At 43.4% G+C, this 18785-nt stretch overlaps 1 protein-coding gene across 7 annotated transcripts in view; it reads left to right on the top strand.

Moving 5' to 3' along the window:
• The window catches only part of auts2 (activator of transcription and developmental regulator AUTS2), a 481369-nt gene that overhangs the window by 275432 nt on the left and 187152 nt on the right, over positions 1-18785 (top strand). For all 7 annotated transcript variants that reach the window (XM_062960188.1, XM_062960191.1, XM_062960189.1 and 4 more), the window contains one exon: positions 7942-7971. In XM_062960188.1, the coding sequence (XP_062816258.1) occupies positions 7942-7971 (30 nt within the window). The remainder of the gene's footprint in view (positions 1-7941; positions 7972-18785) is intronic.

Below are 18785 nucleotides of genomic sequence, written 5' to 3'. Positions count from 1 at the left end.
TACTGGGATTTAGAGTTCACCTGGAGAGGTTTGGGGAGAATTCCCCGTGATTTATAGGAGTTGTAGGTACTGGGATTTAGAGTTCACCTGGAGAGGTTTGGGGAGAATTCCCCGTGATTTATAGGAGTTGTAGGTACTGGGATTTAGAGTTCACCTGGAGAGGTTTGGGGAGAATTCCCCGTGATTTATAGGAGTTGTAGGTACTGGGATTTAGAGTTCAACTGGAGAGGTTTGGGGAGAATTCCCCGTGATTTATAGGAGTTGTAGGTACTGGGATTTAGAGTTCACCTGGAGAGGTTTGGGGAGAATTCCCCGTGATTTATAGGAATTGTAGGTACTAGGATTTAGAGTTCACCTGGAGAGGTTTGGGGAGAATTCCCCGTGATTTATAGGAGTTGTAGGTACCGGGATGTATAGTTCACCTGCAATCTAAGAGCACTCTGAACTCCACCAATGATGAAATCGGATCAAACTTGGCACACAGAGCCCCCGTGACCAGCCAAAAATTCTAGAGGTCAATTCACCTTGATTTTGGGGAGTTGTAGTTCACCTACATCCGGAGAGCACTGTGAACCCAAGCACCAATGGATCTGGATCGAACTTGGCGCACATACCTGATATGCCGAAATTTGACAACTGGAAGGGTTTGGGGCGAACTGACCTTCCTTTCTGGGAGTTGTAGTTCACTCAGAACCAGGGAAACTGTGACCTCCACCGGTGATGGACCTGGACCAAACGTGGCACACAGGACACCCATGACGAACTCAACCTACTGGAGGAGTTTGAGGGGACTGACTCACCGTAGTGGGAGTTGTAGTTCACCCTACAGCCAGAGAGCACACTCATGAGGAATCCAGAGAAAACTTGCCCAACATAACAAACTTTAAGTAGTGATGGAGTTTCTTGGGGTTAACCTGCCATGATGTCAATTGTAGCTCACCCAGCACATTCCTAGCACATTGTGGCATCACCTTGGAGGGCCCCTTCCCAGTTCCCCCAGTACTTGCGCAGCCCCAATCCCTTTCCTTTAAGGATGAACAAATAACTTGTCCTCACCTGTGGAGGCTGCTCCTTGTGTTTCACGGGACCCATTATGAACGCAATCTGTCTGTCGAGCATTTGCATACTTCCTTTCTTGAGAAGTAATGACAGCAATTTCTCTCCCTGCTCTCCCTTTTCTGAGTGTCTCATTTAACGGCACCTGTGAAGCCGACAGGCGCTGAGATGAGAAGTGAAAGAGAGCAGTTGATTAAATCATCATCAAGTCGGGCCTCCAAAAGTCAATCCTGCTTCCTGTCCGCAATGATATCCCTTTATCTTCACGTAATGAGCTATGGCACTTCGGCATCGGGTAAAGTGATAAGTTCTATTAGCATGTTCCATTTGCTTTGCAAGCAAGGGCAAGCCATCCCGGCAATCTCATATCTGCGCAATCAGAGCAATTGGCTTCGCAGGCGGAGAAGAAAGAGGCAAATGTTCAGTGTGATTTTTTATGGATCACAACATGGTTGGGGCGAAAGAGAGAGACGTCCAGGCATTGCGTATTATTTTAACCTACAATAGCTTCTGCCTTTTTCTTCCTTTCTCTACATCACCTTGGCATGGCTTTTTTGCTTTCCTTCTTGTTAACAGACCTGAATCATAGAATCATAGAATCATAGAATCATAGAATAGTAGAGTTGGAAGAGACCTCATGGGCCATCCAGTCCAACCCCTTTCTGCCAAGAAGCAGGAAATCGCATTCAAAGCACCCCCGACAGATGGCCATCCAGCCTCTGCTTAAAAGCCTCCAAAGAAGGAGCCTCCACCACAGTCCGGGGGAGAGAGTTCCACTGCCGAACAGCCCTTCTCACAGTCAGGAAGTTCTTCCTGATGTTCAGGTGGAATCTCCTTTCCTGTAGTTTGAAGCCATTGTTCCGTGTCCTAGTCTGCAGGGCAGCAGAAAACAAGCTTGCTCCCTCCTCCCTATGACTTCCCTTCACGTATTTGTACATGGCTATCATGTCTCCTCTCAGCCTTCTCTTCTGCAGGCTAAACATGCCCAGTTCTTTAAGCCTCTCCTCATAGGGCTTGTTCTCCAGACCTTTGATCATTTTAGTTGCCCTCCTCTGGACGCTTTCCAGCTTGTCAACATCTCCCTTCAACTGTGGTGCCCAAAATTGGACACAGTGTGATTCCAGATGTGGTCTGACCAAGGCAGAATAGAGGGGAGCAGGACTTCCCTGGATCTAGACGCGATTCCCCTATTGATGCAGGCCAGAATCCCATTGGCTTTTTTAGCAGCCGCATCACATTCATAGAATCATAGAATCATAGAATAGTAGAGTTGGAAGAGACCTCATGGGCCATCCAGTCCAACCCCCTGCTAAGAAGCAGGAAATCGCATTCAAAGCACCCCCGACAGATGGCCATCCAGCCTCTGCTTAAAAGCCTCCAAAGAAGGAGCCTCCACCACGGCCCCGGGGAGAGAGTTCCACTGTCGAACATTGCTGGCTCATGTTTAACTTGTTGTCCACGAGGACTCCAAGATCTTTTTCACATGTACTGCTGTCTAGCCAGGCGTCCCCCATTCTGTATCTTTGATTTCCATTTTTTCTGCCAAAGTGAAGTATCTTGCATTTGTCCCTGTTGAACTTCATTTTGTTAGTTTCGGCCCATCTCTCTAGTCTGTCAAGAACGTTTTGGATTCTGCTCCTGTCTTCTGGAGTGTTAGCTATCCCTCCCAGTTTGGTGTCATCTGCAAACTTGATGATCGTGCCTTCTAACCCTTCGTCTAAGTCGTTAATAAAGATGTTGAACAGAACCGGGCCCAGGACAGAACCCTGTGGCACTCCACTCGTGACTTCTTTCCAAGATGAAGACGACGCATTGGTGAGAATCACCCTTTGGGTTCGGTCACTTAGCCAATTACAGATCCACCTCACCGTAGTTTTGTCTCGCCCACATTTTACTAGTTTGTTTGCCAGAAGGTCGTGGGGGACTTTGTCGAAGGCCTTACTGAAATCCAGGTAGGCTACATCCACGGCATTCCCTGTATTGACCCAACTCGTAACTCTATCGAAAAAAGACATCAGATGAGTCTGGCATGACTTGTTTTTGGTAAATCCGTGTTGACTATTAGCAATGACTGCATTTGTTTCTAGATGTTGCAGACCACTTTCTTAATGATCTTTTCCAGAATCTTGCCTGGTATTGATGTGAGGCTGACCAGACGGTAATTGTTTGGGTCGTTCTTTTTTCCCTTCTTGAAGATAGGGACCACATTCGCCCTCCTCCAATCTGCTGGGACTTCTCCCGTTCTCCAAGAACTCTCAAATATGATTGCCAGTGGTTCTGAAATAACTTCTGCTAGTTCCTTCAATACTCTTGGATGTAGCTGATCTGGCCCTGGGGACTTGAATTCGTTTAGAGAGGCCAGGTGTTCCTGGACAACTTGTCTCCCTATTTGGGGTTGGATTTCCCCCAGTCCTTCGTCATTTAGGAGGAACTAGCTGTGCCCGGCCACGTGTTGCTGTGGCGTAGTCTGGTGGTTAGGATCCCTCTGGTTAGGAAGCAGCCTGGCTTTGAAGCTGCAAAGCTGTTCCACCATGGCAACATTTTTTAAAAGTGGCAATAGGCTCTGCGCACGGCTATGAGGTCCTCTGGGTAATGTCAGTGTTTCAGTTCCCGGGGGGCCTCTGCACATGCGCGGTAAGCAATTAGGGATTTTCTGTTATTTGGACTTTATTTTTCTAGGGTTTTTTGATTGAAAGACATAGATTGGATGACTATGTCTTTTGTGGCCAAATTTGATGAGATTTGGTTCAGTGGTTTTGTTGTTTACTCCATGGGAAAAATGCACATTACATTTTTATACATATAGATAAGGAATAAGATTCTTCATATTCGAACCTGCCCCTCTACCTGTGTTTTGTGCGCTTTGTTCAAATATATTCAGTGTTGTTGGGACTAGGGGCTGGATCTACATTGCCATATAATGCAATTTGGATTGCAGAAGGTCACTTGCTCTTGGTTTTCCCCCACAGCGGTGAAATATACTCTATTTATAGTGTTCATTTCTAATTAAATTATAGTAATAATTTCTACATGTGTGTGTACGTTTAATGTACTTTTTAGTAAAGCAATGACCTTTCCTCTGGGTGGTGGTCATACTGCCTATATAACAGCCATTGACAGGTTCATCATCCTATATTTTGCGGGTTCCTTCTTAAAGTGATCAAACCCACATCCATCATCACATCGCTGTGGAAGCAAATTCCTTGAATAGATAATGTCCTGTGTGAACAAGAGCATTCTTCTATATCACAAGTAACAACAATTCCTTCTTCTTCACCATTTTCTTTTCCTTCTAATTCTCCTTCATCATCTCCTTCTCCTTCTCCATCTCCATCTTTCTCTTCTCCTTCTCCTTGTCTTCTTCCACTTCCTCCTCCTCCGTTTATTTATATCAGTGGTTCCCAACCTTTTTTTGACTGGGGACCACTTTTACCGGGGACCACTTTGGCTGGGGACCACTTTTACTGGGGACCACTTGGACCAGGGACCACTTTGACCAGGGACCACTTTGACCGGGGACCACTTTGACTGGGGACCACTTTTATCGGGGACCACTTTGACTGGGGACCACTTTGACTGGGGACCACTTTTACCAGGGACCACTTGGACTGGGGACCACTTTTACCGGGGACCACTTGGACCGGGGACCACTTGGACCGGGGACCACTTTGACCGGGGACCACTTTTACCGGGGACCACTTTGACTGGGGACCACTTTGACCAGGGGCCTCTTTGACCAGGGACCACTTTGACCTGGGACCACTTTGACTGGGGACCACTTTTATCGGGGACCACTTTGACTGGGGACCACTTTGACTGGGGACCACTTTTACTGGGGACCACTTTGACCGGGGACCACTTTGACTGGGGACCACTTTGACCAGGGACCACCTTGATCAGGGACCACTCTCCAGCATTAGTACCAAAAGGGTTATGAATCAGTTTTTGGTCAACATTAGATTTGGTTTGGTTATTTGGGGTGCCAATTCAGAAAATTGCATTGGATCAACTACATCAGCTCTAGTTTCTGATACAGAACATATTCCGTCCAGTAGTCACCATCTGCTCACCCACAGAAAACCATATTTAATAATCTAGAGCTGATGTGGTCTATCCAATGCCATTTTCGGAATCAGCACCCCAAAAAACCCCAGGAGCAGGCCTAAAAACAAAGACACCAAGGTGCCCCTGCTTCCAGGCGTCACATGTGGGTGGGACAAGGAGGAGAAGCAGCAGTCAGGAGGCTTGTTGTCTCGCCTTTCATGGGTAGTGAATCTCTCCCCTCCCAACATCCCTGTTGCCTTGGCACTATTAGAGGCTTTCGTGAGACCAGTTGCTCTCATTGCAAAGGTTTAGTAACTGTGAGGCCGTGGACCATATTTTAGTTTTTTGGGACCTCTGGTGGTGCATGGACCACAGGTTGGGAACCACTGATTTATATCCTGCTTTTTCTCTCTTAAAAGAGACTCATATTGCCGTGCAACTCTGCACATTCCTCTCACAGTCTCAGAGCAGAAGGGCTCTTCACAGCTGTGGGCTTCTCTCGTCAACTGTTTTTGGAGATGCCTAGTTGTGCCTTCTGGGTCCATGGCATTTTTGCAGGAAGCCAAAACAGAAGGAATGTTTGGAGCTGTTTGCCAAGCGTGTTTATTGCTTCTGCATAATTTACGAGCTGGAGGGTCGGCTCGACTGTTGTTCGCCTCTGCCAAATTGGCCCAGTGGTACTGAGAGATCTCCCAAATCCTCCAATTGTTGGGGGAATTGAATGCTGCAAACAGGACCTGGTTCCTCACCAAGGCATACATGCTGTGGCTTGGTTGGACTCTCCCTGGCAATCCCGATGCTTGCCAAAGCTGTCAGTCCGTGGGCAAGACTGGGTTTTCTCTCTTTCTCTTTTGCTCTCTTTTTAATCAGCTTGGCACCTCTGTTGATTCCATAATGGACACCAGTCGGTCTCAGCCTTTTGCCATATGCTTGGCTCTGGGGACATGGTGATGCTGGGTATTTCAGTGGTGATTTGATGGAAGAATTAAGTGGACCTTGAAATTAGAACTGGACTGTCAGAAGAGGCAGGAAGACATAATACATTGGCTATGGCAGTCATGGTTTCTGGGGAATGCAATGCTGCTAGCTCACTCTGCAGGCAAACATTGCATTTGAACATTCAGATGGTGGTGATCAGCTTCTCAGTGGAATCTAATGAGTTATGGTATGGGGCTCATGGTAGGGGAAAGATACACTCTTCCCCCCAAGGAAATCTATCTGATTCAACGTGCAAACATTCTAGTCATCTACAAGCTATTACATTGCAGGAGAAGGATCCATTAACTCGATGTGATCAGCATAAAACATTATGTGAAGGACCATGAACCAGCAATAAAGCACAAGGTCCAAGGCTTATGTTCTCATATCTCTGGGCTGGCTGGGAATATCTAAACCCCAGTCTTTCAAGGCAGGTACCTTTCAGTAGTGGAGGAATTCCATTCTTTTAATGCTTGGGTAGATGGGAGTTGTTGCATTATAATTCTGAAGGGTGCCAGGTTAGAGAAGACAGGTTTAAATCATACGAAGCTAGATAGGTGAATGGTCTGATCTGATACTAGACACCAAGCCTCATGAGGAATGACTTAGGGACTTACATTTAGCTTGGAGAAGAAAAGATGGAGGAATGACTTAAATAGTTGAGTATGTTCAGCTTGGAGAAGAGAAGACCGAGGAATGACTTTTGGAGTTGAGTATGTTCAGCTTGGAGAAGAGAAGACTGAGGAATGACTTAAGGAGTTGAGTATGTTCAGCTTGGAGAAGAGAAGACTGAGGAATGACTTAAGGAGTTGAGTATGTTCAGCTTGGAGAAGAGAAGACTGAGGAATGACTTAAGGAGTTGAGTATGTTCAGCTTGGAGAAGAGGACTGAGGAATGACTTAGGGAGTTGAGTATGTTCAGCTTGGCAAAGAGAAGGCTGAGGAATGACTTTTGGAGTTGAGTATGTTCAGCTTGACTGAGGAATGACTTAGGAAGTTAAGTATGTTCAGCTTGGAGAAGAGAAGATTGAGGAATAACTTAGGGAGTTGAGTATGTTCAGCTTAGGAGAAGAGAAGACTGAGGAATGAATTTGGGAGTTGAGTATGTTCAGCTTGGAGAAGAAAAGATTGAGGAATGACTTAAGGAGTTGAGTATGTTCAGCTTGGAGAAGAGAAGACTGAGGAATGACTTAGGGAGTTAAGTATGTTCAGCTTGGAGAAGACTAAGGAGTAACAGTATAGCCATCTTGAAATATCTGACGGGATGTCTTGTAGAAGATGGAGCAAGCTGTTTCAAAGATGAGGACACTAACCGATTGATTCCAATTAGAAGAAAAGAGATCCCACCTCAATATTTTGACTGCAAGGGCTGTTCGACAGTGGAATAAATTGTCTCAGGAGATAATGGATTCTCCCTCTTTGAAGCTCAAGTTAGGTGGACATCTTTTAGGAGTGAAGTGATTATATATTCCTGTATGGCAATGTTTTGGACTAGATGTTCCTTGTGGTCCCTTTCAGCTCTATGATTCTGGGTTGAGAGGATGGTGTTTAGCAGTGGTCGGTGATGTATTCTCCATTCCTGGTTTTATTTGCTCAGTTAAAAATGACATTGTGACAACAGTGACAAAAAACAACAGTCATTGTTGCAAAATACACAAAACAGAAATGTAATTGCTGCCGTTTCTTTGCATGACTATGCAGGGATGATAGTGTCTTTGTGACCCATTGACCCATGGACAAATCGAGTATCTTTCTTTTTTTTTGTACTTGTTTTTTGACCAAAATTTCTAGACTTGTACGTATAGGGCAATACTTCATTCATACATTCTGTCTTTTAAACTCAGTGCTTTTGTTTCTATTACAGTGTGACAGTGACAGTGATCAAGAAGAAAAGGTAAGGACTGACTTCTATTGCCTCCTCCCTTGTTTTGACCATCTTTGGTCACGTTTCTTTATGATGGAAAAATGAACATGGATTTTAACCTTCCCAGCACATTATGTTTGATACAATAAGCTTCTGAGTAATACTTCAAAATGTATATAATTTGAATCACTGAAAAAAAATGTCTGGAAACTCTCTTTTTTTGTGCCATATTGGGTCTTTCTACTTAGACACTTATTGAAATGTCAACATCTTATTTTCGGGGCGTATCTTGGTTGTGCATAAAATGAATGGTAGGCTTTTTGAGACTTCTTTTCAAAACACTGGCGGTCACAGACTGGTCAATGACTTCCTAAGGGCAATATGAAACAAATTGTGTTGTGCGCCCAGCTCGCATCCTCATAGAAAAGAAATACTTATTGTATGGCAATTGAATCAAAAAAATATAATAAGCGAAAAATCTTCTTTCGGGTCCGTCAACAGCGTACACACCATACGAGTCAACAATAACTTGCACAATAACTTCTTTGTTGGTATAATATTTTCTTAAATGACAGAAATGGGAAGTGATATGATCTTCATATTTTTATGCACCGTGCCGTTCATTTGCTGATGAATAACTGTTTATGATTGACCATGTAATGACCTCTCTCCAAACGTTCACCATCCATGGTGTCTATGATGACTTTGGATCCTCTTCTTTTGAGGAGCCTCTTATATTACGTGGGCTACAAGACCCTGTGAAGCCAACCTAGAGTGAAAACATCCTCACCTTAATGGCATTTTGGAGACAGTGGTCTCTTTCTCTTTCCCCAATTCCCCTCCCCAAAAGAATTTCGCTATAGCATAATTTTCCATGTGTCACACAGTTCCTGGAATCTATTGTGAAGTGCTATTTGTTGCCTTACTCAATGTAAAGAATTTCTTCTGTGTTTAATGTTCAATCAATATGAGGTGGCCCATATTGAAGCAGAATGGGCTCATTCGCATCATCCCGGCGCAGGCGGGAGAGCAAGCCAGCTGCAATTAACTGCAATGAATCACTCTGACCAGGAGGTCATGAGTTCGAGGCCCGCTCAGAGCCTATGCTTGTTTGTCTTTGTTCTATGTTAAAGGCATTGAATGTTTGCCTATATGTGTAATGTGATCCGCCCTGAGTCCCCTTCGGGGTGAGAAGGGTGGAATATAAATGCTGTAAATAAATAAATAAATAAATAAATAATCTTTATTTATATCCCGCTCTTCTCCCCGAGGGGACTCAGAGTGGATTACAGTGTTCCCTCACTTATTGCGGGGGTTACGTTCCAGGACCACCCGCGATAAGTGAAAATCCGCAAAGTAGAGATGCTAGGCTTCTCCTTAGGAAGGAAGTAGAAAGAAGGAGGGAGGGAGGGAGGGAGGAAGGGAAGAAAGAGGCAGTGGAACATGGCGCCGCCTCCTTCTCCTGCTGCTGTTTGGGCTCCTTCTCCGCCCCGCTCTTGCACCCAACTGAGACCACCACCACTGTAAATCATATTTTTTTTATGATTTATAATATTATTTTAGCGTTTATTAAAAAAACTGTGAAACAGTGAGTCCGTGAAAAGCGAACCGCGAAGTAGTGAGGGAACACTGTACAGCATTTACATAAGCAAACATTCAATGCCTTTACAATCAAATACAATGAGATATACAAACAAGGCAAAGGCTTCTCCTTTCATTTCACAAACAAGGCAAAGGCTTCCCCTTTCATTTCACAAACACAAACAAGGCAAAGGCTTCCCCTTTCATTTGACAAACACAAACAAGGCAAAGGCTTCTCCTTTCATTTCACAAACACAAACAAGGCAAAGGCTTCTCCTTTCATTTCCGGCTCTGGAGGCAGTGCTCATCTCTGGATCTGGGGGTGATACTCTTCTCTATTTCCAAGCCAAGGAGCCTGCGTTTTCACCTCCCGCAGAGCCAGAGATGAGCACCGCCTTAAGAGCCAGAAATGAAAGGAGAAGCCTTTACTTTGTGTTTGTATTTCGTCGCTGTGTTTGGGACGTCGCTGGCATGACTTCTTTTTGCCTTTTCCTGCCGTAATAGGACCTATTTATATACTCCAACTTGCATATTTTTGAACTGCTAGGTTGGCAAGAGGTAGGGCTAATAGCGGGAACTTATTTATATTTATTATTTATTACATCACTTCTACCCCGCCCTTCTCACCCATCAGGGGACTCAGGGCGGCTTACAATATAAACATACACATCAAAAAACAGTTTTCAACAAATTTAAAAATCATCGAGATTAAAAATTGCAATAAAATTAAGAATGTACATTAAAAATATACATAATTATACATTTAAATATACATTTAAGGCGCTTACCCCATCCTGTGGATTCGAACTGCCAGCCTTCAGGTCAGCAGTTCAGCAGCACAAAGGTTTAACCCACTGCGCCACTGCGGTCCTTAGTTCTTCCCAAGCGCTATGGATTCGTCTGGTTAATATTGAAATAGGAGCCAAACTAATTTTCACTGGAAGACAGCAGGGTGCTTTCAAGTTATCTGATATCTGTTGTTGTTGTTGTTGTTGTTGTTGTTCTTATTGTTGTTGTTGTTATATTCCCATGGAAATGAGGTTCTTGCAGAAGAATTAATGTACAAATGGGTTGTAACGAAGTGTGAATTTTTAGTTTACAGATGTCATGTTTAACTGCGTTTTAAAAGTCATGTTTAACTATGTTTAAAAGGGTAAGTATTAGAGTTACCAGTGCATGGGGGATGGTAGCCAGCTCAGCAGGTTACCATAGTAACGAGGGCGGAGCCAACTGCCGTTTGGAGAAAAAGGAGGGAATGTTTTAAAAAGCTATTAGTCTGTGTTCTGTTAAAGCACAGGGAAGACTGATTGTCAGTTGGAGGATCAGGGTGGCTCAAATGTTTGATTTTGAGTCAATTTAAAATAAGTTTGGTGACTTATTTTAAGGTAGTCTGTAATCGGGGGAATTACAGAAAAGACTGATCCTCAGTGGAGGGATCAGGGTGGCTCAAATGTTTGATTTGAGTCAGTTTAAAATAAGTTTTGTGGCTTATTTTAAGGTAGCCTGTTTCCAGATAAGGAACAGGTAGTCTGTGATTGAAATTCACAGGGTGACTGCAGTTTAAAGCAGTAGAGGAGGAAGTGACGTTTTAAGAAGTTTGAAACATCTCAATATAGCTTTGCAACTGTTAGTCCAAGTGCTTCTAAAGAAGTTACTGTAACCATTAAGCTTGTGCCTGAATAAACGTGTTATTGTTCTTTTTAACATCTCAGTCTCTGAAATCTATATTACCATCAAAAGCAAACAAGAAAGAAAAATAAAGATTTAAAAGTCTCCTCTCTAAATAGCCAGTGGCTATATCTTCCAATAGTGGTGGCAAGAGTTAATAATCCCCTTAACATCTGGTGGCCGCATTATAAACATCTTTACCTCTGGTGGCAGCTTTTAAATAAAACATCTATAATAACTGGTGGCAGCGGATATAAAACATATAATAATAATATAAATATAATTAATCAGTAGAAACTCATTCACATCTCCGCAATTGGTGTCAGAGGTGGGATTTTTTTAAAAAAGATTCCCTCCTGTCTGACATATTTGCATGGGTACATAGATATTTCACTCAGCCTTCCATGGTAGCCCTCATCACAGATTGAAGTGCCTTGTGCGTTCATTGTGAATTCAGCAGATGTCGCCGTTCTGAAAAAAGAGACCCATCATCATTATTTGAATGGGTCAAGCATATTCAGATGAAGACAAATGGTACTTATTTGATTTCTTTAAAATCAGGAAATGAAAAAAGTGCTCCCGGGAGAAATCATGTTCTGCCTGACTTGGATGATAGACCAAGGCGTCGACCGCAGATAAGAAGAGGCATTTGTCTTTCCTTTTCTGAATCTATGAAGGACGGTCGAAACTGTCAGCTCACTGCCATACATATTATCCATGTCATTTTAAACAAAGTGACCTGGAGAAAAGAGCGCTCTGGCATGACGTGATAATGGTCTGTTGCTTGACAGGTAAAGCACACGCTATCAAGAGAGGTTGCGTGTTACTCCTTTGTTTAACTGACAAGTTTGGAATTTCCTTTCATTCCAACAAGCAGCGATCTCTGGGATCTTTCTTCGCCGCGCACAAAAGGAAACCAAAGGTGTTTTGTGACATATAAGCAGGGAAAGAGGGAATCCTCTCCAAAATATGGTGGTACGGTGTTCCCTCACTTTTCATGGGGGTTACGTTCCAGGATCACCCGCGAAAAGTGAAAATCCGCGACGTAGGGACACTATATTTGGATGCTATATAGGGACGCTCCTGCTGTTGCCACTGTCCAGCTTCTCCTTAGGAAGGAAGTAGAAAGAGGGATTTATAATATTATTTCATGATTTATAATATTATTTTAGTGTTTATTAAAATCCGCGAAACAGCGAGAAAAGCGAACCGCAAAGTAGTGAGGGAACACTGTAGACCATTTTGTGGGCCCTTTGACTTTAGATTGGGGGTCCTGGAGTACAGTTTCCAGGAATTTTTCATCCAGTAGTATCTGGAAGCATCATGTTGGGGAATGGCAATCTAGTCCAGCCCACAGTTTGATGTAGAGGATCTCGGGTTGGAGCACGCCCAGCAGATTGTATCCTCTATATCTAAATGTAAGGGGTTGCAAAATAGAAACAAGGGCTGTGATTTATGGTAAATATTAGCATAAATAGATTAGTATTATTAGTATAGAAAAATTATTTGTATAAAGTTGGTGGCACCATCTGTGGAGGCAGTTGTTCACCTCCATGATTCTTCTATCCCTTTCTGGGCCGTGTCCATCAACCGGGAGGAGAGACAACATGAGAAGATCCTTCAGCTTCCTACCCAGACCCTCGTAATCCCTTATGATATCCTGAAGGCTCAGCCCATGGCTCAGCAAGGGGTAACAGTCAGTGGACTTGACAAGTCTTGTCAACTTCCCTTCTACATCGTGAATGTTTTCTCCAGGGAGAAAAGCGTGTGATTGAGTCATTTTGTCAGGCTCGCAAGCCACTGCTTCTGTTCCACGTAGCAGAGCGTCCACTTCTAACACCACACATTTCTTCTGAGGATTGGCAGGAGCCACTCTGTGTACTAAAACTTCTAATCTTCCAGTGTTGTTCTTCTCTGAAAGCTGAGACTCTTGCTCTTGTTGCTGTTTCTGTCCATCACAGATGAAGGAGGGGGTTTGGGAATGAATCTGCGGCTCCAAACACACAGATTGATCCCTGATGTGTCACATTCCCACATGTCTAGCTCGTCCTCAGAGACTGGCCATGGACCATATTTTAGTTCTTGGGGATCACTGGTGGTCCACAGACCACAGGTTGAGAACCACTTTTGTAGAAATAAGAGTGTATGTACTCTTCAATGTGTTAGGGAACATGTTGAAGAGTAGACGCATGAACTTCAAGTTACTGGATCACTTCCAAGAAGACCACCAACTTGCACTTGCTACAGCATAGTTACCCATTTCCTGTTGTAGCCCAGCCTGCACCTGTGTTGTCAGGCGAGCCTGGGGTTGGGCCTGTTCAGCCTGTGATTATACCTGCGCCTGACTTGCCAGTAGACTCTGGGTTGGAGCCTAGCATTCCCATGCATCCAGATGGGTCTGCTGGTTCTGGACAGCCAGAGTTAGAGGAGGTGGCTGAGGATTCTGGGAAAAGGTACACAATGGTTTCAAGCAGGCGGCTTGAACCGCATTCCTTGGGAGAGTCAAGGTCAAACTTTATTCTGCCAGATGGGCATTTCAGTGGTGATAAGGCTAATTGGGTTGACAGAAAGAAAGCTATAAATCAACAGAGACAAGAAAGTGAGTTTCTGAGGTGCAGCAAAGGGCTATTAACGAGAAAAGGTTTTGAACAAACTTCCCACGGAAAGAGGCCTTGATTTCAGCTTTAAGAAGAGTTACCTCTGAGAGAGATTTTCAGGGGTGGTAACTTTGCTCATCAAGCGTGGTTCCTGTTCATGGACTCAAAGAATCCTGTTTCCATGTTCCTGTGGATTTTCATGCCAAGTTCATGTAGCCTTGTATCTTGAGTTTTGCTCCTGTCTTTGTTTTTGCTCTTGGGGAATTGTGGATTATCCAGTCATTGTTCCTGGAAGTTTTGCAGCTTGGATTCCTTGTTACAGTCAAAGATCCTGTTATCTGTTCCAGTTTTGTTCCTGTTCCTTGGACTAATTTTGATACCTTGTTGAAGTTTATTCTTGTGTTTGATTCATATTTTTTACAGCTCGGAATTAGATGCACAATTGTATCAAAAAGATATGGCAATTGGTATTGCGGGATGGGAATTTGGGAAGATGTGAGTTTCACATTCTCAAGTGCCCACTTAGAGGTCTGATAGTCTCTCTGGATATGATCCCTTTTGTCTTTTTTTCTGACTCGGCAACTTGTTGTCATAGGTAACTTCCCCCCTCCCACTTCCCTCGCTCTTTTTGGTGCCCATTTTATGTTGAAATTTTTGTATTTACTCTGGGAATGTAATTTGTTCCTCATGGATAATATGACCCTTAGCGGAGCTGGATCATGGGTTAGTTGAAGTGATATTTTCCGCTAATGGTAGTCGTACATCATTGCTGTCAGCTTGGGTTAGGAGGCGAGCGAGCTACAGCTCCATTTTACCTCTGCAGGCATCAGGGATTATTTGCCATGAGTGAATATGACATGACCGCACTACAGAGTGCATTAAAATTTTACTAGCTTCTCCAGCAAGTTCCCCAAGTCCTGCGTTGTGTTCCAGCCAGGCGTCGTGACAGATACCTCCCAGGCCCAAAGTGCCAAACCAAGGGTACTCAATGTCAGGAGCCAAAAGAGGCTCTGCTCTTTCTTCTCCTTTCCTTGTCATCTTACCCCTGCAGTGCAAGGCTGTCCTATGGCATTAGCCTAAGCTGTCATGAAAACAGGAGGAAGTACAAAGACAAATTCCAAAGGTACATACATATATACACACACACACACATATAAAGCTTCCCACCGCCTAACTTTCCCTCCTCTCAAATATACGATACTTCTATTAATACCAGCTAAAATAGCATCTATGATCTTTGTTGCAGCATTACTCTGCTGTCTCAATGTTCAACTTACAATTGACAATATTCCATGGTGCTCTGCGCATATAGTACAGTGTTCCCCCGCTACTTCATGGTTCGCTTTTCGCGGACTTGCTGTTTTGTGGGTTTTCTGGAGGCTTCCAGGACATGGTTTTCTGGAGGCTTCTGGGACATGGGACATGGCCATACATTCCTCCCTCCCACAAAAAGGCCCTGGCTGAGGCACGCGGCCGGGCCTGGCGTGGCTGCGAGGGCCCACCACGACTTCAAGCAATACACTAAAAGATGTAGGGAGAGAGAGAGGGAGGGAGGAACGCTATACAGTAGAGTCTCACTTATCCAACATAAACGGGCCGGCAGAACGTTGGATAAGCGAATATGTTGGATAATGAGGAATTAAGGATAACCCTATTAAACATCAAATTAAGTTATGATTTTACAAATTAAGCACCAAAACATCATGTTAGACAACAAATTTGTCAGAAAAAGTAGTTCAGTACACAGTAATGCTATATAGTAATTACTGTATTTATGAATTTAGCACCAAAATATCAAGATATATTGAAAGCATTGACTACAAAATTGCGTTGGATAATCCAGAACGTTGGATAACCGAGTGTTGGATAAGTGAGACTCTACTGTAAATACTACATAGCATTACTGCGCATGGAACTACTTTTTCTGTCAAATTTGTTGTATAATATGATGTTTTGGTGCTTAATTTGTATAACGATTACCTAATTTGATGTTTAATTGGCTTTTCCTGAATCCCTTCTTATTATCCAACATATTCACTTATCCTGCCGGCCTGTTTACGTTGGATAAGTGAGACTCTACTGTATATTGATAATCTTAAATTATCTGCTTAGAACTGGATTATCTGAGGCCCCTTCTTCACAGCTGTATAAAATGCACACTGAAGTGGATTATATGGCAGTGTGGAGTCAAGATAATCCAGTGCAAAGCAGATAATATAAGATTATAAATGGGTTATATAGCTGTGTGGAAGGGCCTTGAGTCTACACTGCCATATAATCCAGTGCAAATTAGATAATCTGTGGAAGAAGCCTAAGTGAGGCCTAAATCTGCCTGTCCCCTAACTGAAACCTGGCTGTCCCTTGGTTGCTAGGCAACCAAGTGGGCAGAGATTAGCCCTCTAAACTGGCAGCAATTGGATAAAAAAAATTATTGCTCTCCCTCTAATTAGGACTTTATTTTTCTTTTCTTTTGTTGTATCAACCTTGAGGCGTGGATGATGGGTTGTGTTGTCAAATTGGATAAGTGAGACTCTACTGTATTTATTAAAATAAATATAGCACCCATACTTCATGGATTTTCACTTATCGCGGGTGGTCCTGGAACGTAGCCCCCGCGATAAGTAAGGGAACACTGTACTGTTTAGCCAGGTATTTCCTATCATTCAATCACTGTGCTATATTTGTGTTCTTGCCAGAAGTAGTGGGTAACTATGCCTGTAGCAAGTGCAAGTAGGTGGTCCCCTTGGAAGTGATCCCGTAATTTGAAGCATGAAAATCCACAGGAACATGGAAACAGGATTCTTTGAGTCCATGAACAGGAACCATGCTTGATGAGCAAAGTTACCACCTCTGAAAATCTCTTTCAGAGGTATCTCTTCTTAAAGCTGAAATCAAGGCCTCTTTCCATGGGAAGTTTGTTCAAAACCTTTTCTCATTAATAGCCTTTTGCTGCGCCTCAGAAACACCCTTTCTTGTCTCTGTTGATATATAGCTTTGTTTCTGTCAGCCTCGTGAGCCTTATCACCATTGAAATGCCCATCCGGCAGAAGAAAGTTCGACCTTGACTCTCCCAAGGAATGTGGTTCAAGCTGCCTGCTTGAAACCATTGTGTGCCTGTTCCCAGAATCCTCAGCCACCTCCTCTAACTCTGGCTGTCCAGAACCAACAGACCCATCTGGATGCATGGGAATGCTAGGCTTCAACCCAGAGTCTACTGGGAAGTCAGGCACAGGTATAATCACAGGCTGAACAGGCCCAACCCACGGCTCACCTGAAGCTCAGGTGCCGTAGCAAGTGCAAGTTAGTGGTCTCCTTGAAACTTGATGTTCACGCGTCTTCTCTTCAACATGTTCCCTAACACACTGAAGAGTATATACACTCTATTTCTAGAACAGTGGTCCTCAACCTGTGCTCCATGGACCAACAGTGGTCCCCAAGAACTAAAATATGGTCCAGGGCCAGGCTCTGAGGATGAGCTAGACATGTGGGAATGTGACACATCAGGGATCAATCTGTGTGTTTGGAGCTACAGATTCTATTCCAAGCCCTCTCCTTTATCTGTGATGACCAGAAACAACAAGAGCAAGAGTCTCAGCCTTCAGAGAAGAACAACGCTGGAAGATTAGAAGTTTTCGTACACAGAGTGGCTCCTGCCAATCCTCAGAAGAAATGTGTGGTGCTAGAGGTGGATGCTCTGCTGAGTGGAACAGAAGCAGAGGTCGTGAGGATGCCTGCCACAGATGTGGGCCAAACGTTAGGAGAGAATGCCTCTGGAACATGGCCATACAGCCCAGAAAACACACAACAACCCTATGATTCTGGCCATGAAAGCCTTCGACAAAGAAGATGAACTTGAACTCTTAACACAGCTAAGCAAATTCGGTATAAGAAGATTCCTTTTGCGGATGTTTCAATATACATTAATATGAGAACCTTCATATAATGAAATTTTCCCAGGGAAAGATTTTGGTTCTTGGGGAAATCAATTTTAGCTACACATTTATTGCATTCACACATCAACCCTAAGTGACTGTAATAATCGGAAAGACCTGAATCCCTTTTCCCGGCTCATTGAAAAATTCATGGCAAGGGTCGTGATTTGCATCTTCTGGAGTCTATCAAATTCCACCCCACGACTGTGTCAACATTTTTTGTACCCGAGTCCATATGTACTGCATATGAAGAAGTGGGTTTACATCCACAAAAGCTCATGCTAATATAAAAGCCTGTTGATCTTAAAGGCCTTGTTTGGGTTTTTCTCCTGCTCTCTTCATATTCATTAAGAGATATATCTCAGTATAGAAGAAATACTCCAACTGTTAATGCCCTAGTTTGTTATCGACAAGATTAACGGTGAACGGAAAAACTTGCATTTCTGTGTCTATCCGAGAGAAGGCAAGATTGAACGCAGGAGAAAGACTCCTATTTATATGTAACCAAATACTTATTTAAATTAATGATAGACTTCCATTACATTTTATGCTTGTTTCTACTCAAGGAAAAAAAATCTGGCTAAAGAGCTTTCAGTTAGCAGCCTTGGCAAATGATTATAAATCCCAGCACTTAATGACTGTGATAACATTAATCTGAATGAACTCGCTGGCTATTAATGTAGATGTCATATCCAATTCAACAGAAATTCTTTTGTAATTTAGCATTAATTAACACCCGCTTATTGCAAACGGCATCAAGCAGCCACTTTTCTTCAAGCAAGCAGAAATAGGAATGTCTCAACCTAAAGTCGACTCTGCGGAAATAACTCAGAACCACACGGTTACAGAGAGAGGATCGTTGTTATCAAGGACATTTGGGGAGAAGACGGGGAAATACACCTAGCTTTTGTTGGGTTATTTAAATACAACTTCCTTGTTATCTATACACATAATAAAAGTGAAAACATGTATGTATTGTCAGAGTAATTTTGCAATCAGTAATGCACACACACTTGTGTCTGGACACTCCCCAGTTCCAGCCACACATCAAGGTCATCACAGCTTC

The sequence above is a fragment of the Anolis carolinensis genome, unplaced genomic scaffold, assembly GCF_035594765.1.
Source record: "Anolis carolinensis isolate JA03-04 unplaced genomic scaffold, rAnoCar3.1.pri scaffold_7, whole genome shotgun sequence".
Lineage (NCBI taxonomy): Eukaryota > Metazoa > Chordata > Lepidosauria > Squamata > Dactyloidae > Anolis > Anolis carolinensis.
Note: the sequence above shows the minus strand (reverse complement) of the source record. Positions and strands in the feature narration are given on the sequence as shown.